A 22,526-nucleotide genomic window follows, 5' to 3' on the forward strand; every position below is an offset into this window, starting at 1 on the left:
AACATTGTTTCTGTTCATATTTCAGTGGCAAGGGTAGTCACAAAACCCTTTCTAATACAAGTGGACTGGACGATACAGTCTTGCAATCTCTCCACAAACAGTTAATGGAGTAGGAGATCATCAGTAAAGTACAACGCTTACAATTTGTATACAAAAGCCCTCTTCATTCTTGGAGAAGTTTCTGAGAAGGCAAAAATTGCCTTGCAACACTCCAACTTTTTCTAGTGTCTGCTATGTGACAGGTGTTTTCAGATACAGGCTCACACCAGTTTTCTAAAGGACACTGTAAATCTCAGCAGGGAAGTGTCGGTCACCTTTTGTCACTAAATAGTACCTTTCTGCACTTACCTTTACAGTAGTCTCAATACACTGAAACTTTTCTTCTTCTTTTTTCTGCATGGTCAAAAATCACAGCTTGTGAGCCTCTGCTGCCCATCACCTGATGAACATGCCTGAACACTTGTACAGGTGTCTTTAGGCACACTGGAAAACCAGGGTTTTCCTCTTGGGCAGATACAGGCAAGAGTCAGGAAAATGATGGTCAATTTCTTTTTCTTATCAAAGATGGCATGTCCACCAGGGAGATTATGTTCTATATTGTTGGAAGACTGAATAATTGCTCCATGAAGATGCCCATACCTTATCCCTGAAACCTGTGAATATGTTATGTTACATGGCCAAAGGCACTTTGCAGATGTGGTAAGGTTATGCAAGCGACTTTAAGATAAAGATATTATACTGGAATACCTGGCTGGACCCCAGGTAATCTAATGACTGACCCCTTACAAGCAGAGAACCTTCTCTGGCTTGCTGCAGAAGAGAGATGTGGCAGACAGGGAAGTTCAAGAAATGCCAAGCGTGAGAAAGATTCAAAGTTTAATTGCTGACTCAAAATATATGGGCCCACATGTGAGGACGGGGGAGAGGTCTAGAGAAACTATGGCAGCTCCAGCTGACAGTCAGCAAGAAAACAGGGCCTTGGTCTTATTATCACAAAGAACTGGGTTCTGCCACAACCTGAATGCTTTTGGAAGGAAATTGTTCCCAGAACTCATGAGGAGAGGTCTGGCAGCTGAAAGCTTGACTTGGGCCTTGTGAAACCCAGAACAGAGAAACCAGCAGAAGCAACTTGGATTTCTTACCCACAGACATGTGAGAGAATAAATTTGTGTTGTTGTAAACTGCTAAATTTGTGGCAATATGTGGAATACTGGCATAAACTTCTGGAAGGGCTACAGGGTCTGTTAGAATCCAGTCTAGGCAGATGGTTGTGACCCAGTGATTTCCTTGGTCCTTCCTCATCTACCATTTAGAAGGGAGGCTTTGGTTCTTTACCACTTAGTTAAGCTCACTCATCAGTGTACAGATTCAGTGGCCAGTCTCAAATAAGTCAGCAGATTAAATTCTCTTTTCTTTCTAACATTGTCTGCTTTCTAAAACCTTCTAACTTCAGATTTATCTTGCAAGAACCTGTAGATCCTGTGCCTAATCTACTCACAAGCCAATTTGGAAAAAATTTTGAAAGTGCGGTAGAAGCACCCAGAGCAGATGAGCAGACTTCTAAACTTCACCTCCAAAGTAAACAACAGTGGTTGGGGCTGCTGCTAGAAGAGAGATTCCACAGTCAGGGATGGGACAGATGGGATGTCTGCAGGGAGTTGGAATGCTCTAAATCAGGGGAAAGGTGGGTGACTCTGGGTTTTCTGTTCCACTGGGAGTAGAGTGCAGCCTTATAAAAGGAAGCAGGGGAGAGCTGGACAGCAGGTTAGGATCCAGATGTGGGCATGAGGGCACACTGGGGAAGACCCAGGGGAAGAGTGATGTAATTCGGAAAGGACTGGATCTGGTCCCATGTACCAGCATTGGGTAGAATCAGCCCTAAAAGAACCCTGTGGATAGGGGCAGGAGAACCTTAGGCAAATGCAGGCCATAGATAGTCCTCACTTGGTGTTTAATTCTCATTTTCACTTTATTAATACACCTGGGTTTAGTACATTGGCTGCAGATACCTTCTTTTTTTTATTTCCCGGGAGACATTGTGGAGTAATGAGAAATGAATTAAAAGATAGAAAGTTGGCCTCAGGCTGGGAGGGGTGGAACAGTGTGGGCTCTAGAGGAATTCAGACCAGGGTTCTGGTCCCAGCTCTGTCACTTACAAGCCAGGTGAACTCAGGAAAATTGCAAAACACTATGAGCCTCAGAGTCTTCATCTGTGAAATGGACTTGATAAGTAGTCCTCTTGCTCTTGCTTCACATATATCATGTAAATAGGAATGTTGGAATGTAACTTATGCAAGACACTGGCACAGTCTCTGGCATTTATTGGGTTTTACTAAACTTTAGTTATTACTATAATTATTTTCACCCTAAAACCTACTAACCTCCCCCTCTGGTTTATTTTTTTTTAATCCAGGAAATATCATAGAATTTGTAGCTCTCTAGGATATGGCATAAGAAATCAGCCAATATGTTGCTTAGCATGTTAAACTAAGTTACTTGCTGTATAAATTTTCTTAGGATATATTATTTATTACTGGTGTGGGGGATCCTACCCAGTTTGATGTAACTCAAAATTCCTGAAATTTGTGTCAAAGTCTATTTCCATCCCTCCCTTATATCTTCCCTTCCATCCAAAACACTTGTGTTTGCAATTACTTTACCTCCATCACAAATCTAGTTCTAGCTTAGAGTTTACCAAATTACATCCCAGATAACCTAATTAAAATGCCCATCTATTGGATGGACTATGTCTCTCCCAGCCCAAGGCAAAGATTGCCAGCACAGTGGCTTCTGAGCATCCCGCCTCATATAAGTATCACCCTTACTTCTCAGACACTCCATTGTTATAATGTGCACAAATCACCTATTTTTTGGACTGTGTTCCCCCACACTGGAAAAAGAGCACAGGCCCTCTTCCACTTCCGCCCCAGGTGAAGATCGCTCTGCTTTATACATGGTCTTGAAGCAACTGCTAAAAGCAGCTTTCCATTCCAGGCTTTAGTCTCTCAATCTGAGACACATCATCTGAGATTTTAGTCTCTGCCTACCGCTCAAACAAACTCATCTGACCCACCACCCAGCTTAATTAAAATTACCTCCCACTGAAGGGCTTGCAGTTTCCCAAGGTCTCAAACCCCTTTACCATGGGATGTTTACATTTCACTACAATTAAAACCCCCAAGTCCTCACACCATCTTTTGACTTGTCCTTTTAGTGGTAGGGAATATCTTACAATATTCCTAACGTCATAGCTGCTCCAAGACTTTAAAATTCTACTTTAAAATTCTATGGGCAGGAATGGTTCTTGTTCATCTTAGTATTCCCCATACTAACAGGGAGCTTTGCAAAGATTAGATGCTTAATTATTGTTAAGGGAGAAAAAAGTGGGCCACTGAAAAAGAGGTCTAATTTATTACAATATTATTTCTCCAATATTAATAATAATAAATATTATTATTACAATAATATTTATTACAATATTATTTTATTTATATATATATATATCATGTTATGAAATAACAGACCAAAAGTGATAAATGAAGCCAAGAATTTATCATCTTTTATTTATTTCTTGACCCCAACTATTACATTGTTGAGTTTTTCACATTTCCAAGGAAATGCCTCGTCTATTGCCATGTTATCTTATTCCAAATTACTAAATAAGGTAGAACTTTTCCAATTAGTTTTACAAAATAATAAAACTCTTACTCTTAAATCTCATTCACAGCCATCAGTGTTTGAGCAACATCACTCATAGATTTGGATTATGAAGCTACTTAAACCTTCTATTAAAAGGAACAATATTTTAAAAAATTATCCAAGTTACTACATAGAACAGAAACACAAATATATGTTATACACTATGTTGTCTGCAGCCCCACCCCAACCTTCTACTACTTAGAATGTGGACTTCTCTTTTTAACAACAAACTGAAGAATCTGCCTCAGACTCTATTGGGGTGGGAGGAGCTGCTGGCTATGGCCCTGGAGCGCACGCTGGCCAGGGCAGCAGTGCCAGCCCTGGCTGCAGCCCTGGCTGCAGCCCTGGCTCGGGCTCTCTCTCCCTCATCTCTCAAAGCCCGTTCATACCAGGATGGGAAGGCACTGGGGACCGTATCATGGATCTTGGCCACAAACTCCAGCACTTTCATCTTTCCGGTTTCAGTGTGGGCTCTTGGGCCCCACAGAAACTCATAGAACAGAGGATCGCTGTTGGGCACCTGGCGGCACTCCAGGTACCTTTCCCGCACTAAATCTTTGGTGATAAGCTTCCTGGGCTCCCCAAAAATGAAGTGCTTCCTCCCCTCATATAACCCCATCACATTCAATATTTGCCAGACTTGCTCCTCAGTGGCACAATTGCCCTTAGTCAAGATCACACCCAGAACAGCCATCAACAGGCCTGTCTTGGGAACCTCTTTATCATCACTCAGGTTTGCATCATAGCTTGGTTCTGGCTTGTTGACAAGGACATAGATGTGCCAGTAGGGATCCACTTCCTTCAGGTCAAGGCCAAAGATCATCTCCAGGTGCTCAGAAGCTCTCTTGAGGATCTCAAGGAAGTGATTCCTATAAATCTGGATTATATGTCTCAGCATATCTGCCTTGGTAATAGGCTCTTTCATTAGATGCTTGTACAACAGGTAGTACACCGGTATAACCACCTTCTCATCCATATGGCCTCTGTAGATGGGCTCAGTGTATGAAACAGCTCTGGCTCTCTGACCCTGTGGATTGCAACATGACCAAGCAATAGGTGAGTTTTGGGAAATAGCTTTGCAATGAGGAAGAAGACGGGAACTCTTCTCCCACTCTCACAGTGGCCTGAGCACCTACCAGATCCTCGGGCTCGTCTAGGGCCTGGCAGCGTTTTTCTTGGGCACAGAGCTTACTCTTCTGACCCCGAGGCATGGTGACTTTCAACAAAAGCAGCAGGCAAGTGGCAGGTGACTCAGTGACCTAAAGGAAAGAGGATGAGATTGCTGGGCCACTTCGACAGGGAGATAGATACAGCCTTGGCCTCTACTGAAGGCCGCCTCTGTAGGTTTCCTTGAGGGCACTGTTCTAGGAGCCCACAAAGTTCCTATTCTCTAATTTGCCTCTTCCCTGAGGACCCTGTGGAAATAACTAGGGTGTACCTTAGCTCCTACCTACCAAATCTGCCTGGGGCTCACTGGGGCTTAGAGCAGTGGCTCTGTTCCGAGTTAACGAACAGTGTCATCACTTCACTTTTGGCAAGCCCTGGGGTTCCTGTGCTCTACTGGTCTGATGCTGACCCCTCATTTCAAAGTCCTTATCGCTCTGAGACCCCAGAGATGGAAATGAGCAGAACTTCATTATACCACACTTGCCTGGGAATGCACAGGGAAGAGAACACAGAGCTCTGTGGGACCCTCTCTATCCTTGGATGATTAGCCGTCTCAGTCCTCACTCAGTGCCCTCACTTTCGCTTCTGGTAGGGCCTAGGACTCCTCCCTCTGCTGAAATGAGACCTATACTCTCAGAGCAAGGCCCTCAAATCCTGAAAGTTCTGAGGAGGAGGTTAGGGAGGCCTCAGTCTAACCTATCTGCCCCAGGTACCCTCGGGGCTAATGACATGGATAGGATTCTCTGTGACCCCCACTGTTCTGCGGCAGGTGGTCCCCCCGGCCCTAACTCGGGATCCTCACACTGACGGTTGGAAAAGCTTGGATTCCCTCCCTTTAATGACCATGAGGCTGCCGTCTCAGACCAGACTTCGTCTTGGTGAGAGTGCCCGAGGAGCACACGAGGGGATGCCTCGGCCTCGCCCCTTATGGGAGGCTGCTTAGGGCTGACGGCGGTGGTGGGGCTTTGCAAGGCCCCCTTTGTCGGGGGTGGGAGTTCCCCAAGACCTCACTCGGCGCCCTCGCTGTAACAGGCCGCGGGGCCTGGGAGCACCTCCCCCTAACGCCGTGCCATCCTCCTCCCATTCTCGAGTGTTCATTCCCCCCGGAACACCAAGAGACAGATGTCGCCTCTACCCCCATTAGGGCCTGGGACCCGTCTCGCTGTTGGTCTGAAGCTGACACCCTGCTCTGCCCTCATCCCCTCAGGGGAAATTTCGAAAATACTTAACAGGTCGTTCTGTCAGATGATTGCCATCCAGGTTCTCTCAGGGCTGAGAGCAGGGTGGAACTCTCTGGGGACACCTTTAATCTGGACTGGCCAGTCCCCTCAATCCCAACTCTGGGTCTTTACCGTAATTCCACACAGAGCCTGGAGCTTTTCCCTGGACTGACCTGATGCTGCCTCCTCAGACACCACAGGCAGAAGTTGGCCCGCGTCACATCCTTACCCCTACCTAGGCCCCTCGCCGCGGCCGGCAAAAGGGGCTTGGGCTCTGCGAGGCCACCTATGTGCTGGAGCGGGTGGTTCCCTCAGACTTTGCCCAGGGTCCTTGCCTTTACTCCTTTAGGGCCTGGGACTTGTCCCTCTGCTAGTTTGAAGCTGACACCCTGGTCTCACCGCCCTCACCTGCCTTAGGCCCCTCAGAGGGAATTTAGAAGGTTCTCAGAGGTTGCTACATTCCTGCTTGGTTTCTTTAAGGGCTGATAGCAGGAGCGGGGCTCTCTGGGAGCCTCTCTAGTCTGCGACGGGCGGTACCCTCACATCTAACTCAGGATCTTTCCTGTAATTCCAGGCAGAGCCCAGAGTGCCTCCCTTAGCGTGCAAGACACCGCTCCCCTCAGACCTATGCCTTCACTTCCCTGAGACCCCAAGGCAGATATCAGAGTGCACCACTTCCGGCCAGCTTTGCCTGGGGTCTCCCAGGACTGACATGGGGCGAGGGGGCGGGGTTCTATGGGTTCAACCTTGTTCTACGGGTGGGGATTCGCTTGGAATTCACATAGGGTTTTTTTTTTTTTAAATTCCTGCCTGATCCTGTGTATCCTCCCTCTGGTTAACTAGACTGAAACCAAGGCCCTCCATACATCGCTCTCCAGGTTTCAAAGGGTGAGGTGAGGGGACTTCTTGAGCCTCATAGCCATACCGGGGTTTCCCAGAGCTGAAACCAGGAGCAGGCCACTCTGCTGCCCACATGTTCTGGGGTTCCTTCAGAAATCAAACAGAATTCTCATGTTTACTTCTGTTAGTGCCTGGGACCCACTCTCCATTGAGCTGACACTCAGGTCCAATGCCCCCAACTTTCTGAGTCTCCAGAGGGGAAATGCAGAAGGCACTACTTTAGGAAATCCCTGCACAGAACTTGTCAGGACTGAAAGCAGGGGTGAGTCCCTGGGGTCCACTCTTCTGGAGTGCGGGGTCCCCTCAAACTAAATCAGGGACCTTACCTAAACTCCAAGCAAGACAGGAACTCTTCCCTCTGCTGACCTGATGCTGCCCACCTCAGATCAAAGTGTTCACATCCCTTAGACACCAGAGACCGAATTCAAGGGAAGCCATTTCCAGCCACGCTTTCTGGAGCTTCCCAAGGCTGACAACAGGGATGGGCCTCTGTATGGTGGCACCTTCTGTTCTGGAATGGCTGGTCCCTCTGACCTCATTCAGAGTCCTCACCTTTAATTTTGTTAGGGCCTGGGTTTCCTCCATCGGCCAGCCTGAAACTGACAGGCTGGTCCACTGTCCTCACTTCAGAGTTTGATTTTACTATATTTACTACAGATCACTGTGATGATTTCAGGAATGGCTGGCACAGAATTTTCTTTTTTTAATTTTAATTCAATCAAGTTAAACCATAAGAGTTATTACCATAAGAGAGATATAGCTTTGGATTCCACATATATCTGTCATCCACAGTCCATTTAACAAGGAACTACACAGACTACATTGTTCTCCATCTACCCTGTAAATGTTTGCATTGTGGACCAGCCCCTACTCCAGTCAGTATCTGGTAGCAACACAGACCACCAAACAGAGCCAAAGTACTTCTGCCCTCTGGTGTGCAAAGAAATCAGGAACCATGGAGGCAGTCCAAGCTGGGGATAACACCAGAGTTGTTTTTCAAGGCATGTCTATACTCAGCCCTTTATTCCCAGAGTCACTGAGGTAATTAGCCTTAGGGAATTCCTCCTCCAGTTTCCCCCTCCTTGCAGCTGCACACCCCCTTCTACTCATTAGTAATACTTGCCCAGTTAAAACCTGACCTGGATCACCAACCAATTCCATCCACTTGCATAGCTTCACCCTCAGCAGTAGGAGGGCCACATACATGGGGAGAAATAGTCGTCTCCCTCAGGCATCAATACATCTCTCGGCCCTGGTACACTGGCAAGGGTGCACGGAACCACCAGAGTAGTGAAGAGATGTACCCTCCCAGAATCCGTCAATAACGTCACTTGGTGGATGACACAGGTCAGCTAGCTATACTCTGCCTGACATTGGGTAGGGGCATTCTCAGGTGTGCCTCTGGTACTTTGATCCAGCAGACCTTCCCACTCAGACCACTCTACAACTTCAGGGTGGTAATGATGATCCAGAGATTCCCTAGCCTTTCCATGTAAGCTGTCCAGTACCCTCCACCAGATTCTCCACCTTCTCTCCTCCTTGTACCTTTTCCATCTTTTGCTGAAGTCTGTATACAGGTCCCCGACTTCCAGCTGCCCTAGGCTCTCTGGACTTGTTTCAATATTTGATCTCTCTCATGGATTCTGGAAATTACTCCCCCCATCCCCCCATCACCCCTCCCAACAACCTCCTGTTGTCCCTCACTTAGTGATGTTTTCCTGTCCAGGCTCATTTCCTGGCACCTGATCATTCTGACAAATCCTTGCTTCTCAAAGTAAAGGGAACATTTACTTGACATATCAGAATTCTTAAAGTGTGCACCTAGGGCAATCGTGGTACTTAAGATATCACTGAAGAAACTCTGCTTTATATGGGTGAAGGACTAAATTAATTTTCTGCTCAATCTATTTAGAAAATAGGGAAATACAAAATAAAATGACAGTGAGATGATATATTTTCAATCAAAAGTTTGACCAAAATTTAAAAGTTTGATAAAATACCAGTGAGAGCTTAATTTATTCACATACATAAATATGTGAGAAGATAATTTAGTATAGCATTCTTGGAACAGAATATCACCAATATTCATAAAAATTTACTATCATCACACTCCTTCCACTTTAATCTAATTGCACTTTTGTACATCTTTCCTATGATAAAACATGCACATTTGCCCGAGAATTGATGTTCGATGATGTTGATGTCAGTTCTATTAATCATAGCAACAAATGAGAAACAACTTGTGTGTCTGTCAGGAAGAGAATGGTTAAATTAATTACAACACATACACACTTTAGAATTCTAGGGCATAGTTAAAAGAGTGACACGATCTATATATGTTCTCACGGAAAGATCCTGCATTCATTTTATTCAGTGACAAGGGCAAAAGTCAGAACAATAGTGTTATGCATGTATTTTAAAAACTCACAGTGTATATTTCTAGCACAGGTATGTAAGACTAGGCCTGGAATAAATGCTAAAATACTACACAGAAGAATTTTTAATGCAGTTACCTTTGGGCAAGGATGAATTTTGGAGGAACATGGTAAGGAAGAGGAATTGGGATTTCTTCCTATTGTTAGAACGTTTTGGAAACAAGAATATATGTCCTATTTCCTTTTTGGTTAAGATATTTAAACAAAAATAACAGAAAGAGTAGGTATGTATTATTCAGATAAAGATTTTTATGAGATATGGTAGGAGAAGTCTGATTTCTGAATGGCTTAACATAACAAAATGTTATTTCTTATGCACATAAAATCTGATGGGTGCTGGCAGGAGGTGGTGGTGTCTACACTGTCAGGTGACTCAGGGATCTAGGCTGCTTCCATCATGAGCTTCCACATCTCAACACAGGCTCTCCGCGTTTGCTGCTGAATGAAACACGAAGCATGGAGTTGACATACTGGTTCTCAAATACCTGGGTCTGGAGGTGACAAGCATGCTTCTGCTCATATTTCAGTGTCATGGATAATCACATGACCCTTCTTAGCTACAAGTGGTTGCGCGTGTAGTCTCCATATGAACTACAAGGATGGAGAGTAGGACACGAAGTAAATGAGCACTTGTAGACGTTCCCATTAACTGTCACACAGTAGTTGCTCAAAAAAGAGCAGCTATTAAAATTTGTTATGACATTAGCCCTCGTCATTCCTGGAGGATTTTCTGGGAAGATCAAATTTCCTTGCAATTCAACAACTTTTTCCAGTGCCAGTATGTGACCTGTGTTTTTCAAATACAGGGTCACCTCAGCTTTCAAAAGGATCTCATAAATCTCAGCAGGGAGGATGCACCCTTCTTCATTCTTAGCACCGTTCTACACTGACCTTTTCAGTAACCTCTATAATCTCAATACACTGAGATTTTTCTTCTTCCTTCTGCTGCATGAAAAAATCATAGTTGTGAGTCTCTGCTATTCACCACCTGTTGAACATGCCTGAACACTTGTACAGATGTCTCTAGGCACACTGGAAAAGCAGGGTTTTCCTCTGGAGCAGATACAGACAAGACTCAGGAAAATGATGGTCAATTTCTTTTTCTTATTAAAGCTGGCATCTCCACCAAGGAGACATATTCTACCTCAGTGGTAGACTCAATAGTCATTCCACATAATGCCCATAGCTTTATCTCTGAAATTTGTGAATATGTCATGTTACATAGCCAAAGGCACCTAGTGTATGTAATTAAAATTATGGAATGGACCTTAAAATAGGGAGGTTATACTGAATTATCTGGGTGGGCCCAATCAAACAACATGAGCCCTTACAAGCAGAGAACTTTTCTCTGGCTGGATGCAGAAGAGAGATGCAGCAGAGGGGAAAGTAGGAGTTTCCACAAGAGACAGATGCAATGTGCTGTTTCAGAAGCAGGGGCCCATTTGCAAGGACTGAAGGAAGGCCTAGAGGAACTATGGCATCTCCGGCTGACAGTCTGCAAGGAAACGGCCTCAGTCTTATAACCACAAAGAACTGAATTCTTCATAGAACTGGATTCTGAGAGCAACCTGAGTGAGAGTGGAATGCAATTCTTTTCAGCACCTACCAATTAGAACCCAGTCTCCAACAGCTTGATTTGGGCTTTGTGTAGCCCTGAACAAAGCAAACAGCATAGCCCACCCATATATCCCATCTACAGAAATGTGAGATAATAAATGTGTGTTGTTGTAAGTCCCTTAATTTATGGCAATTTGTTTGTCAGCAATAGAAAAATACTAAATCCTCCTAAAAACCTGAGTTCTTAGGAATCCAGCCTCTGCAGATGGTTGTGACATGGTCCTTCCTCATCTACCACTTAGGAAAGAAGCTTTGGTTCTTGGCCACTTAGTTAAGCTCACTCTTCAGTGTATGGATTCAGTGGTCAGTCTCAAATAAATCCCAGGTTAAATTCTCCTTTCTTACTAACCTCATCCGCTTTCTAAAATCTCTTCCCTAACTTCAGGGTTATCTTCCAATAACCCGTAGATCCTGTGCCAAACCAGACTCTACTCACAGGCCAATTTGGAAAAAACTTTGAGTGTAGGGGAAGGGCCCAGAGCAGATGAGCAGACGTCTAAACTTCACTGCCAAAGTGAACAACCACATGGACGGGGCTGTTGTTATCAGAGGGATTCCATAGTCAAGGATGGGACAGACAGGGGATATCTGTGGGGATTGGGAGGCTCTAAATCAGGGGAGAGGCAGGTGATTTGGGGCTTTTTTTTCCATTGGGAGCAGACAGCAGCCTTAAGAACGGAAACTAGACAGCAAGTCAGGATCTAGATTGTGACAGGAGGAAGACCCAGGCCAAGAGTGATATATTTCTGGAAGTGCTGGATTAGGGCAGAGTCAGATCTCAAGGATCTCTGGGGGTAGAGGCAGGAGGAGCCTAGGTAAACTAAACTCACAGCCTATCCTGAACTGTTTTTAATTCTCATTTTAATTTTTACTTATTATACCTGGCGTTAGTACATTGGCAACAGGGTCCTTCATTTCATTGCCTAAAAGACATTGTGGAGTGTTGAGAGTAGAACTGAATTAAGAGACAGAGCAACTGCTTTATTCAAGGAGTGGAACAGTGAGAGCCCTAAATGAATTCAGACCAGAGGTCTAGTCCCAGTTCTGACACTCATGAGCCATGTGAAGTCAGGAAAATTGCGAAGCTCTGTGAGGCTTTTCTGTGAAGTGAGTTTGATAAGCCCTGCTGTGTAGGACTCCTGGGATGTATGTAATGTATGAAAGCACCAGGCACAGTGTCTGGCAAGTATTGAGTCTTTTCATGATTCGCAGTTATTAACTGTTATTATTTTGACCCCAGACCCTACCAAAATCTGCTCTATGATTTTTTTAATCCAAGAGATATCAGAAAATATGGGGCACCCTATGATATGGCATATTAGCTAACATGATGCTTAGCAAGTAAAACTAAATTACTTACTACATAAGTTTTTGAGGTTTTGTTATTTATTGTGTGTCTAGGGGAATCTTCCCCAGGTGGAACTTAGGGATTCCAGAATTTGTGTCAAGCACCAACTCCTTCCATCCCTTCCAACTGTCCTTCCATTCAAACCACCTCTATTTTCATTTATTTCAGTCCCATTAAGAATCTAGCCCTAAAAAAAAAAAAAAAAAAATCTAGCCCTAACCTGGAGTTTGCCAAATTACACACAAGACAACCTAAATAAGATGAACTTCAAATGTAGTGGACTCTGTCTCTCCCAGGCCAGAGCAAAGATTGCTAGCATGGTGGCTTCTGACCACACGCATGTCATAGATGATCACCCCTATTTCTCAGAAATTCCCTGGGGATTATGAGCATAAAACACATAGTTCATGTGCTGTGCTCAACTGCACTGGGAAAAGGACACTGGAAAGGATGTAGGTCACCTTCCATTCTTATCCCAGGTGGAGAACTTTCTCTGGTTTATCCATGACTCAAACGTAACTTCTAGAAGTTTTCCATTTCAGGCTTTAGTCTCTCAACTCTGGACACACCTTCTGAGGGTCTGGCCCTTGCCCACCACTCCCACAGCCTCATCTGACCCGCCTCCCAGCTTACCACAGCACTGACTCACAATGAAGGACTTGCCATTTCCCAAACCCACTGGCCTCAGGGCATTTACACTTGACTGCTCTCTTCTGGATCCTCCTATGTCCTCTCCTCCTTTTGACCTGTCCTTAGGTCTTAGGGTGTATCTCATTATCTTCCTTACTTTATAGCTATTCCTAGACTCTAAAATTCTATGGGCACAGTTGGTCTTGTTTTTCCTGACATTCCCAGTAGTAGCCCAGAGCCTGCCAAAGAGCAGATGCTCATGGAATGTTTGAGAAATAGATGAGACAGTGTGCAAGAGGTCTAATTTCTTATGATGTAATTAATTCTACATTCTTGAATAAAGTAAGCACATCCAAGTATATATCTCTTAATTTTATAGAACAACAGACTAAACGTGATAAGGGAATGTAAATATTTATCGCCTTTTACTTTTTCTCCTCTATTTCTTGATCCCAACCATTTTACTGCTGATTTCTTTTCACATTTCCAAGGAAATGCCTAACCCAATGACATGTTATCTTGTTCCAAATAACTAAATGAGATGGAAAATTTCCCAATTCTATAAAATAGTAAAACTCTTAAACCTCATAAACATCAATAAATGTCTGATTTACATCATTCATAAACTCAGACTCTGAAGCTACTTAAACTTTCTACTAAAAGGAGCAACATTTAGGCAAATTTATCCAAGTTACTACATAGAACAGGAGCACAAACATGTTATATACTCTGTTTTCTCCAGCCCTGCCCCAACCTTCCACTAATGAGAACATTAGCTGTTCTCTTTGAACATGTTAAATAATCTTCCTCAGCCTTCACTCAGGGCAGGAAAAGCTGCTGGCTATGGCCCTGGAGCGCATGCTGGCCAGGGCAGCAGTGCCAGCCTTGGCTGCAGCCCTGGCTCGGGCTCTCTCTCCCTCATCTCTCAAAGCCTCTTCATTGTGGGGTGGGAAGGCAGTGGGGACCGTATCATGGATCTTGGCCAGAACCTCCAGCACTTTCATCTTGCTGGTTTCAGCGCGGGCTCTCGGGCCCCACAGAAACTCATAGCATGGAGGATCACTGTTGGCCACCTGGCAGTACTCCAGGTGCCTTTCCTGCACTAAATCTTTGGCGATGAGCTTCTTGGGCTCCCCACTGATGAAGTTATTCCTCCCAGCATACAACCCCATTATATTCAGCAATTCCCAGACTTGCTCCTCAGTGGCGCAGTTGCCCTTCGTGACGATCACGCCCAGAACAGTCATCAGCACACCAGTCTTGGGAACCTCTCTGTCATCACTCGGCTTTGCATCATAGCTTAGTTCCAGTTTATTGACAAGGACATAAGTATTCCTGTTGGGATCCACTTCCTTCACGTCAAGGCCAAAGACCAGCTCCAAATGCTCAGAGGCTTTCCTGAGGATCTTATAGAAGTGATTCTTGTACATCTGTATTATATTTCTCAACATATCCGCCTTGGTAATGGGCTCTTTCATTTGATACTTGTACAAAATCCTTTGGATTTCCTAAAATGATGATCAAATTTACAACGAATAACTTTTGTTTCTTTTTAATAGTCCTAACATTTATTTATTTTTGTATTCTTATCCTCTGGCTATGCATTCCAGTCAAGTGTTAAACAGTAGAGTTGGTAGCATACTGCTTGCTGTGTCTTCTTCCTTACCTTAACGGGAATGCTACTAACACTTTGCGTTTCACATTTCAATTCTTTTGCTGTAGATTTTAGGAAATGAAAATTCCCTTCTAATGTCAGCTTGCTAAATGGTATTACTATGCATTAGTGTTGAGTTCTTTTCAAAAGCTTTTTCTGCATTTCAGTACATGGTCAAAGCGTTTTAAAATTTTATCTGTTAATGTGGTAATATTTTAGGCAGTTTTTTCCTAATGTTATATCATCTTTACATTTCTTGGATTCAGCCTCGTTTTTCTACATGTAATTGACTGCTGTATTGAAACTTCTATGGGTTTATTTAGGATCTTTGCCTGTGTGTGGGTGAGCTTGGCTCAAGTATTCTGTTTTCGGGGTGTCCTCATCTGGTTTTCTTATCAAGGAGAGCTAGCCTGGGAAAATGAGTTGAAAGATTTCCCATCTTTTTGTATGCTTTGGATGTGTTTACATAAGATAATGGTTCATTTTTTGCTTATTATATGGCAGAACTGCCTTGTCCTGAAACATTTGAAGGTGGCTGGAGCTTTGAGGAGAGTTTCAGTTTGTATTTCTCAATTACAGTTTTTTATTTTTTTGGATCAATTGGGTAATTAATATTTTTTCTAAATAATGGTCTATTTTCATTGGGGTTTCAAATTTAATGGCAACATGTATATTCTTTTCATTGGAGAAATTCTCAAACATATACAACATAGAGAGACTAGTGTAGTAAAACCAACACATCTGACATTAGAATCAACAATTATCAATACATAGTCAGTCTGGTTCCATTTATACCCATAGGTACTCCAATCTCTGCCACTGAAATAATGAGAAACAAATCCTAGATATAATACCATTTCATCTTTAAATATGTCAGTGCCGGTTTCCAAAAGATAAGTACTCTTTATGAAATATAAACCTTATATGATAGGATTATACATATTCTACCTTAAAAAAACTAACTCTGTGATATCCTCAAATGTCCAATTACTTTTCACATTTACCTGACATATTTTTTAAATGTTTTATCCTTGAATTAGAATCAAGTAAAGTCTGTTCATTGTCATTGTTTTTTATGTCCATTAATTTATAGATCTTATCCTCCTCCCTCTCCAATAGATACATTACTTCTTTTTCCTTGTCATTTTGTTGCTGTTGTTCGGGGGGGAAAAAACCCTCATCTTATGTTCAGTCCAGTTTCGTATGGCCTGGATTTTGCTGATGCCAACACTGGTGTCCTTCTCCCCCTGTATTTCTTTAAATCGGTTGAAGTTAGATCAGATTAAGGTTTAACTTTTTTCTCTTTGTCTTTTTTCTTCTTCTGGAAAGACTGCTCCATAGGTGATACTGTGCACTTTTATTACTAGGAACCTAATGTCTGTCTCCATTTGTGTTGATGTTTGCAGTCTTTGAAGATTAGCATATTTATCCATTAACTAATTGAGAGTTACACAATGTTAATTTTCTCTTTCTATCATTCCTTCTGAATTTATTAGATGAAATATATATTTATGTAGAAACCTATCCTTGTCCTCCATTTGGTAATATTTATACTGTTCTCTTAGAATATTTAAATTCCTTCTGCACCTATATTTTGTACAATATTATTCAACTAATATCACTTACTTCTGTTTCTTTCTTTTGTAATTGATGATAACTATAAAACTGTCAGTTATATCAGCGTTTTCAAAGAGTAGGCTTTTGTTAGTTGGCTTCATTGTCTTTTTTTTTTTTTTTTTTTTTTGCGGTACGCGTGCCTCTCACAGTTGTGGTCTCTCCCATTGCGGAGCACAGGCTCCAGACGCGCAGGCTCAGCGGCCATGGCTCACGGGCCCAGCCGCTCTGCGGCATGTGGGATCCTCCCGGACCAGGGCACGAACCCGTGTCCCCTGCATCGGCAGGCGGACTCTCAACCACTGCGCCACCAGGGAAGCCCTTTTTTTTTTTTTTCATTGTCTTTTAATTAATCATTTCTACACTATTTCATACATTCTATTTTGGGGGGTTTAATATGGTGCTCCTCTAGTTTCTTGAAATTTTTTGCATGTTTTAAATATTTCTAATTTTTTTGTCCATTGGGATTTTAATTTCAATAACTATATTTTTATTTCCAGATATTGTTTTAGTTCTTTTTCAAATTAGCCTGTTCTTTTCCCTAATTTCTTATTCCTATGGTCTCTATGCTTTCTATTCTCTTTAATGGATTTTATTTTTAAATTGAGTTATAATTGACATATAACATCATAATAGTTTCAGGTATACAACATAATGATTCAACTTTTGTATATATTGTGAAATGATCACCACAATAAGTCTAGTTAACACCCATCACCACACATGGTTACAATTTTTCTTGTGATGAGAACTTTTAAGATCTACCCTCTTAGCATCTTTCAAATATACACATACAGTATTATTAACCATGTTGCCATACTGTACATTACATCCCCGGGACTTATTTATTTTATAGCTGGAAGTTTGTACCTTTTGACTACCTTTACCCATTTTGCCCACTCTCCACCCCCTGCTTTTGGCAACCACCAGTAGTTTCTCTGTATCATTGAGTTCATTTTTTTTTTTTAAATTCTACATATAAGTGCCTTTCTCTGTCTGACTTATTTCACTTAGCATAATTCCCTCAAGGTCTATCCATGTTGTTGCAAATGGCAAGATTTCCTTCTTTTTATGGCTGAATAATATTACATTATGTATATATATATATATATATACATACATATATATATACATATATGATATTTTCTTTATCCATTCATCCATTGGTGGACATCTAGGTTGTTTCCATATCTTGGCTATTGTAAATAATGCTGCTATGAACATGGGGGTGCATATATCTTTTCAAGTTAGCATTTTCATTTTCTTCCAAGAAATACCCAGAAGTGGAATTGCTGGATCATATGGTAGTTATATTTTTAGTTTTTTGAGGAACCTCCATACTGTTTTCCATAGCAGTTGCATTATTTTTTAAATAAATTTATTTAAGGCTATAAATATCCCTCTGAGTACCACTTGGGGTGTTTCCCACAAGTAATGCTAATAGAGCTTTATGTGTAGTGCTGGAATTTTTTACAAGCTGAATGTCTCTGTATTCCTTATGTTCTTAGAATTTTTTGAATATCTATATACATATATATACATACACACACACACATATACATGCAAACACACACAAATACTAGTAAGTGGAGAAAATTATTTTGGAGAAGGATGTGAAGAGGAGGAGAGAAGCAGAGAATTATTTAGAGAGGTTTCAGGGTCCCAGTGGGTGTTTTGCTTTGTTTTGTTTTGGTTATATATGATATAAGGGACTTGAACACATTTAACTGCTTATGACTGAATTGAGTTTTTCCTAGGAGTGAAAGGAGAGTTTCACATTAGAAAATCAAACAAAATAATTACAAATGCAACTGTCAGAGATTATTCAGGAAAACAGAAGTTACTTTCAATCGATAACTCAGGTAGAATTTAATGCAAGAAATTGGTTACTCAAATAATGGAGAAGCCAAACAGGATAGAGTCAGGAAAACCAATACTTCGCAACTTGAGGAAATCACTCCCATCTTTAGGATAGAGAGACAAAGAGACGAGGTAGTGTTACTGGAGACTGGGAGTTGGGGTCAGCAGGATCCAGAACCATGGTTAACCAACATATTGGGGGCTAGAGTCATAGAGAAGATGTAACCGTTGAAGGAGAAGCCACTTGATTCAGAGAGAGAAAGGGAGAAGGAGAAGATGTCTGACTGTTTCTCTCCTCCTGGACTATAATCTGCTGGTGTCCTTGTTGCCCGATCCTTGATAGTAGCCAAATATTGGAGAACCTAGGAGCTGCAGCCTGCAGGAGTTATCTCCAAAACACTACAGAGCAGAGCAAAGAAAGAGTAAGGAGTGACTCTGAGGGCAGATAAGTATAGGGCTGGCATAACACAATGACATATTAAATGAGACAAATATACAGGTTGATAAAGAAAATTGTTTTATACAAATCAATATTGATTCATGATAAAAAGAGATGTTATCAAACTAGATAATGGATATCTACCAAAAAAATACCCTCCATTGCAAACATCATACTTAGTGGAAAACCACTGGAAATTGGGAATTAGATAAGAATAGCTACTATCACTATTTTTTATTCCACATTGTAAAAGAGACACCTGCCAGCTCAGTAAAAGGAAATAAATGAAATAAAGGAGTTAGAGATTGGAAAATGAGACCATTTAGTTGTCAGTTCTCCCCCAAATATCTCTAGGTTCAACAAAAGCTCCATCAAAATCCCAGAAGTCCTTTATTTTTTTTAAAGAAATTGATATACTCTAAAATTTATGTGGGAATACAATGGACAAGAATAGCCAAAATGACTTCGAAAAAGAAAAGGAAATTTGGAGGACTGACACTACCTCATGCCAAGACATTATAAAGTATGATAATCAAGACAATGTGGTATTTTTGTAAAGATAGACAAATAGCTCAATGGAACGGAATAGAAAAACTGGCAATAGACTCTAACATATATAAACAACTGATTGTCAACAGTGGTACAAAGGCAATTCAGTGAAGAAAAGATAGTCGTTTCAAAAAATGATACTGGAACAATTGGAAATATACACACACACTTTGATCCATTACTTTCACTGTAGAAGAAAAATAACAAAAAATGGATCACAGATCTAAATGTAAAATCCAATCTATAAAACTGCTAGAAGGAAATGTAGGGGAAAGCCTTTGGGTTCTTGGGCTAGGCAAAGATTTTTTGGATACTACTTCAAAAGGACAATTCATAAAAGAACAAATTGATAAATTGGATTCCACCAGAATTAAAAACATCTGTTCTTCAAAAAGACACTGCTAAGAGAACGAAAAGACAACTAATAGAGTGGGAGAAAATATTTGCAAAACATATATATGGTAAAAGGCTTATATGGTAAAAAGCTACCCAGCATTTATAAAGAACTTTTAAAGCTCAATAATAAGAAAACATATAACCCAATATAAATGGTCAAAAGGTTTAAACAGACAGTTCACTGAAAGACAGTTAAGAATGACAGAGAAGCACGTGAAAAGATGCTCAACATCATTAATCATTAGGGAAATAAAAATTAAAATCCCAATGAGATACCACTACACACATATCAGAATATGCACAGTAAAAAGACTGCTCATACCAAGTATTGCCAAGGATGTGAAGGAACTCTCAGAGACTGCTGGTGAGGATGTAAGTTGGTACATCCACTTTGGAGAACAGTTTGGCAGTTTCTTAAAAAGTTAACCACATACCTGCAACATGACCTAGCTATTATACCACCAGGTATTTATCTGAGAGAAATGAAAGCTTATATCCATGCAAAGATGTTTATATGAAAGTTCATAGCATCTTTATTTGTAATAGTGAAAAACTGGAAAGAACTCAAATGTCCATCAACAGAGGAATAGATAAACTTTGGTGTATACATACAATGGAACAAACTATTGATACATGCTATAACATACATGACTCTCTAAATAATTATTTTGAGTGAAAGAACATAACACATAACAACATAACTCATACTGTATGATTTCGTTTATATGCAATTCTAGGAAATGAAAATGAATGTATAGTGACGTAAAGAGTATCATTCAGTGGTTGCCTGTGGACTGGGAGGGATGTGAAAGAGATTACGAAGGAGCATGAGGAACCTTTTGGGGGTGATGGATATATTCATTATGTTGATTGTGCTGGTTGTTACGTGAATGTATTCATATGCCAAAATTTATCAAATTTTGTGCTTTCAATATATGCAGTTTATTGTATGTGAGTTACACCTTAATAAAGCTGTTAAAAACTCTAGAATGAGCCAATCCAATCTATAGTTGAAATCAGAACTGTTTAAGAGGAATGATGTGGAGGTGGTCTATTGGAATTGGCTGGGAAAGGCATGACTGATCTTTGTGAGGTGGTGGAATAATACTATATCTTGATGGGGATGGGTTACATATGTGTATGCAGTTGTACATTTAGGTTTTGTGAATAGCCTCTATGAATATTGTATAAGAATTATAAGAATATGATATGATTCAGAATATAACAACATGAACTTTAAGAAAACAGGAATACCCAAGTTTTACTGATAATGTTTAATTATCCACTTTATTTAATGCATTGGTGAAGCATAAGTTAAGTATTACGTAATCCTTCTTAGCTTTGTATACACCAAGTATTTGAGTAATTTTCCATGCGAATTCCCTTTTCACATGGCTGTGATGATATTGTATATACATCCTTCAACTGATCTTTCTATCTCTTAGACATTTCAGAGCCCATCTTACTCCTTCATCTAGAATCGATTCCTAATATTTGTTGGTCATAATTAACCCAATCCCAAATATCACAATAACAAAAAGAACAAGGTAACATTGCTTTGTAATTATGGCTAGATAAGTTCTAGATGAGCAATTTTTGAAGCCAGACTGTTAAAAAAAAATGTAGGTAGTTTAACTATTTACAGTGTTGCTGATAAACGTTCATTATTACCATAATGGAAGCAAATTACTGTAAAATTACCATAAAAGTACAGGAAATATTCAATAAGTTACTTAAAATGAAAGAGAATAATAAACTAACTTATGGCAAACACGTTTATGTGGCCTCAAGGCATAAGCCCCAAAGAAGAGAGTCAGATGTAGTGTGTGAGATATTTGTATATTATCTATACCCTGTTACAGAAAGATAAGCTTTTTGACTGTTCATTTCACAGGTAGGTGGTATTTTGCTCAAAATAGACTACTTCTCTTTGAGACTGCTCACCATATTGGTCACTGGGCTTTACCTAGGCATTTGATATGGTCATTCTCATGTAGATCATATTTTGATATTCACATTTTTTTAACCACAAACCAGCTATTAAGATCTAACTTATTTTAGCAAGTAATTCATGTAACAGGCATCCCTACCCCATCTCTACTACTTCTGTTATCCCTAAACTCCATATCTCATCAGTGACCCTCTACCCATCAGCAAAAACCCAGCATCTTAGGACAATATCTCATGTGCTAATATTCACCATATTCTTAATCTCTGCCCCAGTCTTTAAGACTTAACCAATTATGAATTCTGTTTTTACATCTGTCTCCAGGGATTAGGCTCGAGAATGAGTTGTGATTTTTGGCAATATAGAATTAGCTTTAAAGAACAAAAAAAATACTTCTATCATCATATAACTTAGATATAACAACCATCAACATTTTTGTTTTATTTTCTGCTTATCTTTATTTTTTAGCATACTGCCTAGCAATTAGGAACAAATGTTAGCATTGCCTTTCTCGAGTTTCTAATCTAAAAACAGGAATAATAGAAGAGGAAGCACAGACTTCAAACATTCTCAAACTGATAGCACTGTAGTGAATGTCCAAAATCTCTTTTTTCATGTTGACTTATATGGGTTTTTAGGGTCCAATCCTAAGTACGCCATCATGCTGATACTATCTCTGAAAGAGATTTAACAGTATTCATAGTCTGCTGAGCTAGGAAAGTTTCTTAAAGGATCAAAAATGTCCTCTAATTCTAGCTTCCAAGTTTCCTGTAATGACATCAAGTGCAACTGCATAAAAATGATTTACTAAAACTGTGCCTATTCTTTAGAGTAGTCCTTGTTGTTTGGTGATAGAAATAGCTTTGTGATGATGTCCAGATCTCTAACCCCACCAGCACCAGTATCCTGGTCAACACTGAGGCCAGCAAATTAATCCTGATGCTGATGAAATCCAGGGAGAAGATATTCCCTGCTCTAGCAAGCACTATAGTAGTATAGATAACTATGACATGGAACTGGTAATACTGTTCTGTGTATACAGAACTCAGT

At 40.9% G+C, this 22,526-nt stretch overlaps 2 protein-coding genes across 2 annotated transcripts in view; both read right to left on the reverse strand.

Moving 5' to 3' along the window:
• Positions 1–3,943: 3,943 nt before the first annotated feature.
• Positions 3,944–4,910, reverse strand: LOC114905762 (melanoma-associated antigen B10-like). Its single transcript, XM_029240160.1, is given in 2 exon segments — positions 3,944–4,771; positions 4,773–4,910. Coding segments are annotated over 2 exon segments (966 nt in total).
• Positions 4,911–13,831: 8,921 nt separating this feature from the next.
• Positions 13,832–22,526, reverse strand: part of LOC114905763 (melanoma-associated antigen B10-like) — an 89,889-nt gene continuing 81,194 nt past the window's right edge. The window contains exon 3 of the mRNA XM_029240161.1: positions 13,832–14,524. Coding sequence (XP_029095994.1) covers positions 13,832–14,524 — 693 coding nt within the window. The remainder of the gene's footprint in view (positions 14,525–22,526) is intronic.

This window comes from Monodon monoceros, unplaced genomic scaffold, assembly GCF_005190385.1.
Source record: "Monodon monoceros isolate NGI ecotype Baffin Bay Population unplaced genomic scaffold, NGI_Narwhal_1 Super_Scaffold_22, whole genome shotgun sequence".
Classification (NCBI taxonomy): domain Eukaryota; kingdom Metazoa; phylum Chordata; class Mammalia; order Artiodactyla; family Monodontidae; genus Monodon; species Monodon monoceros.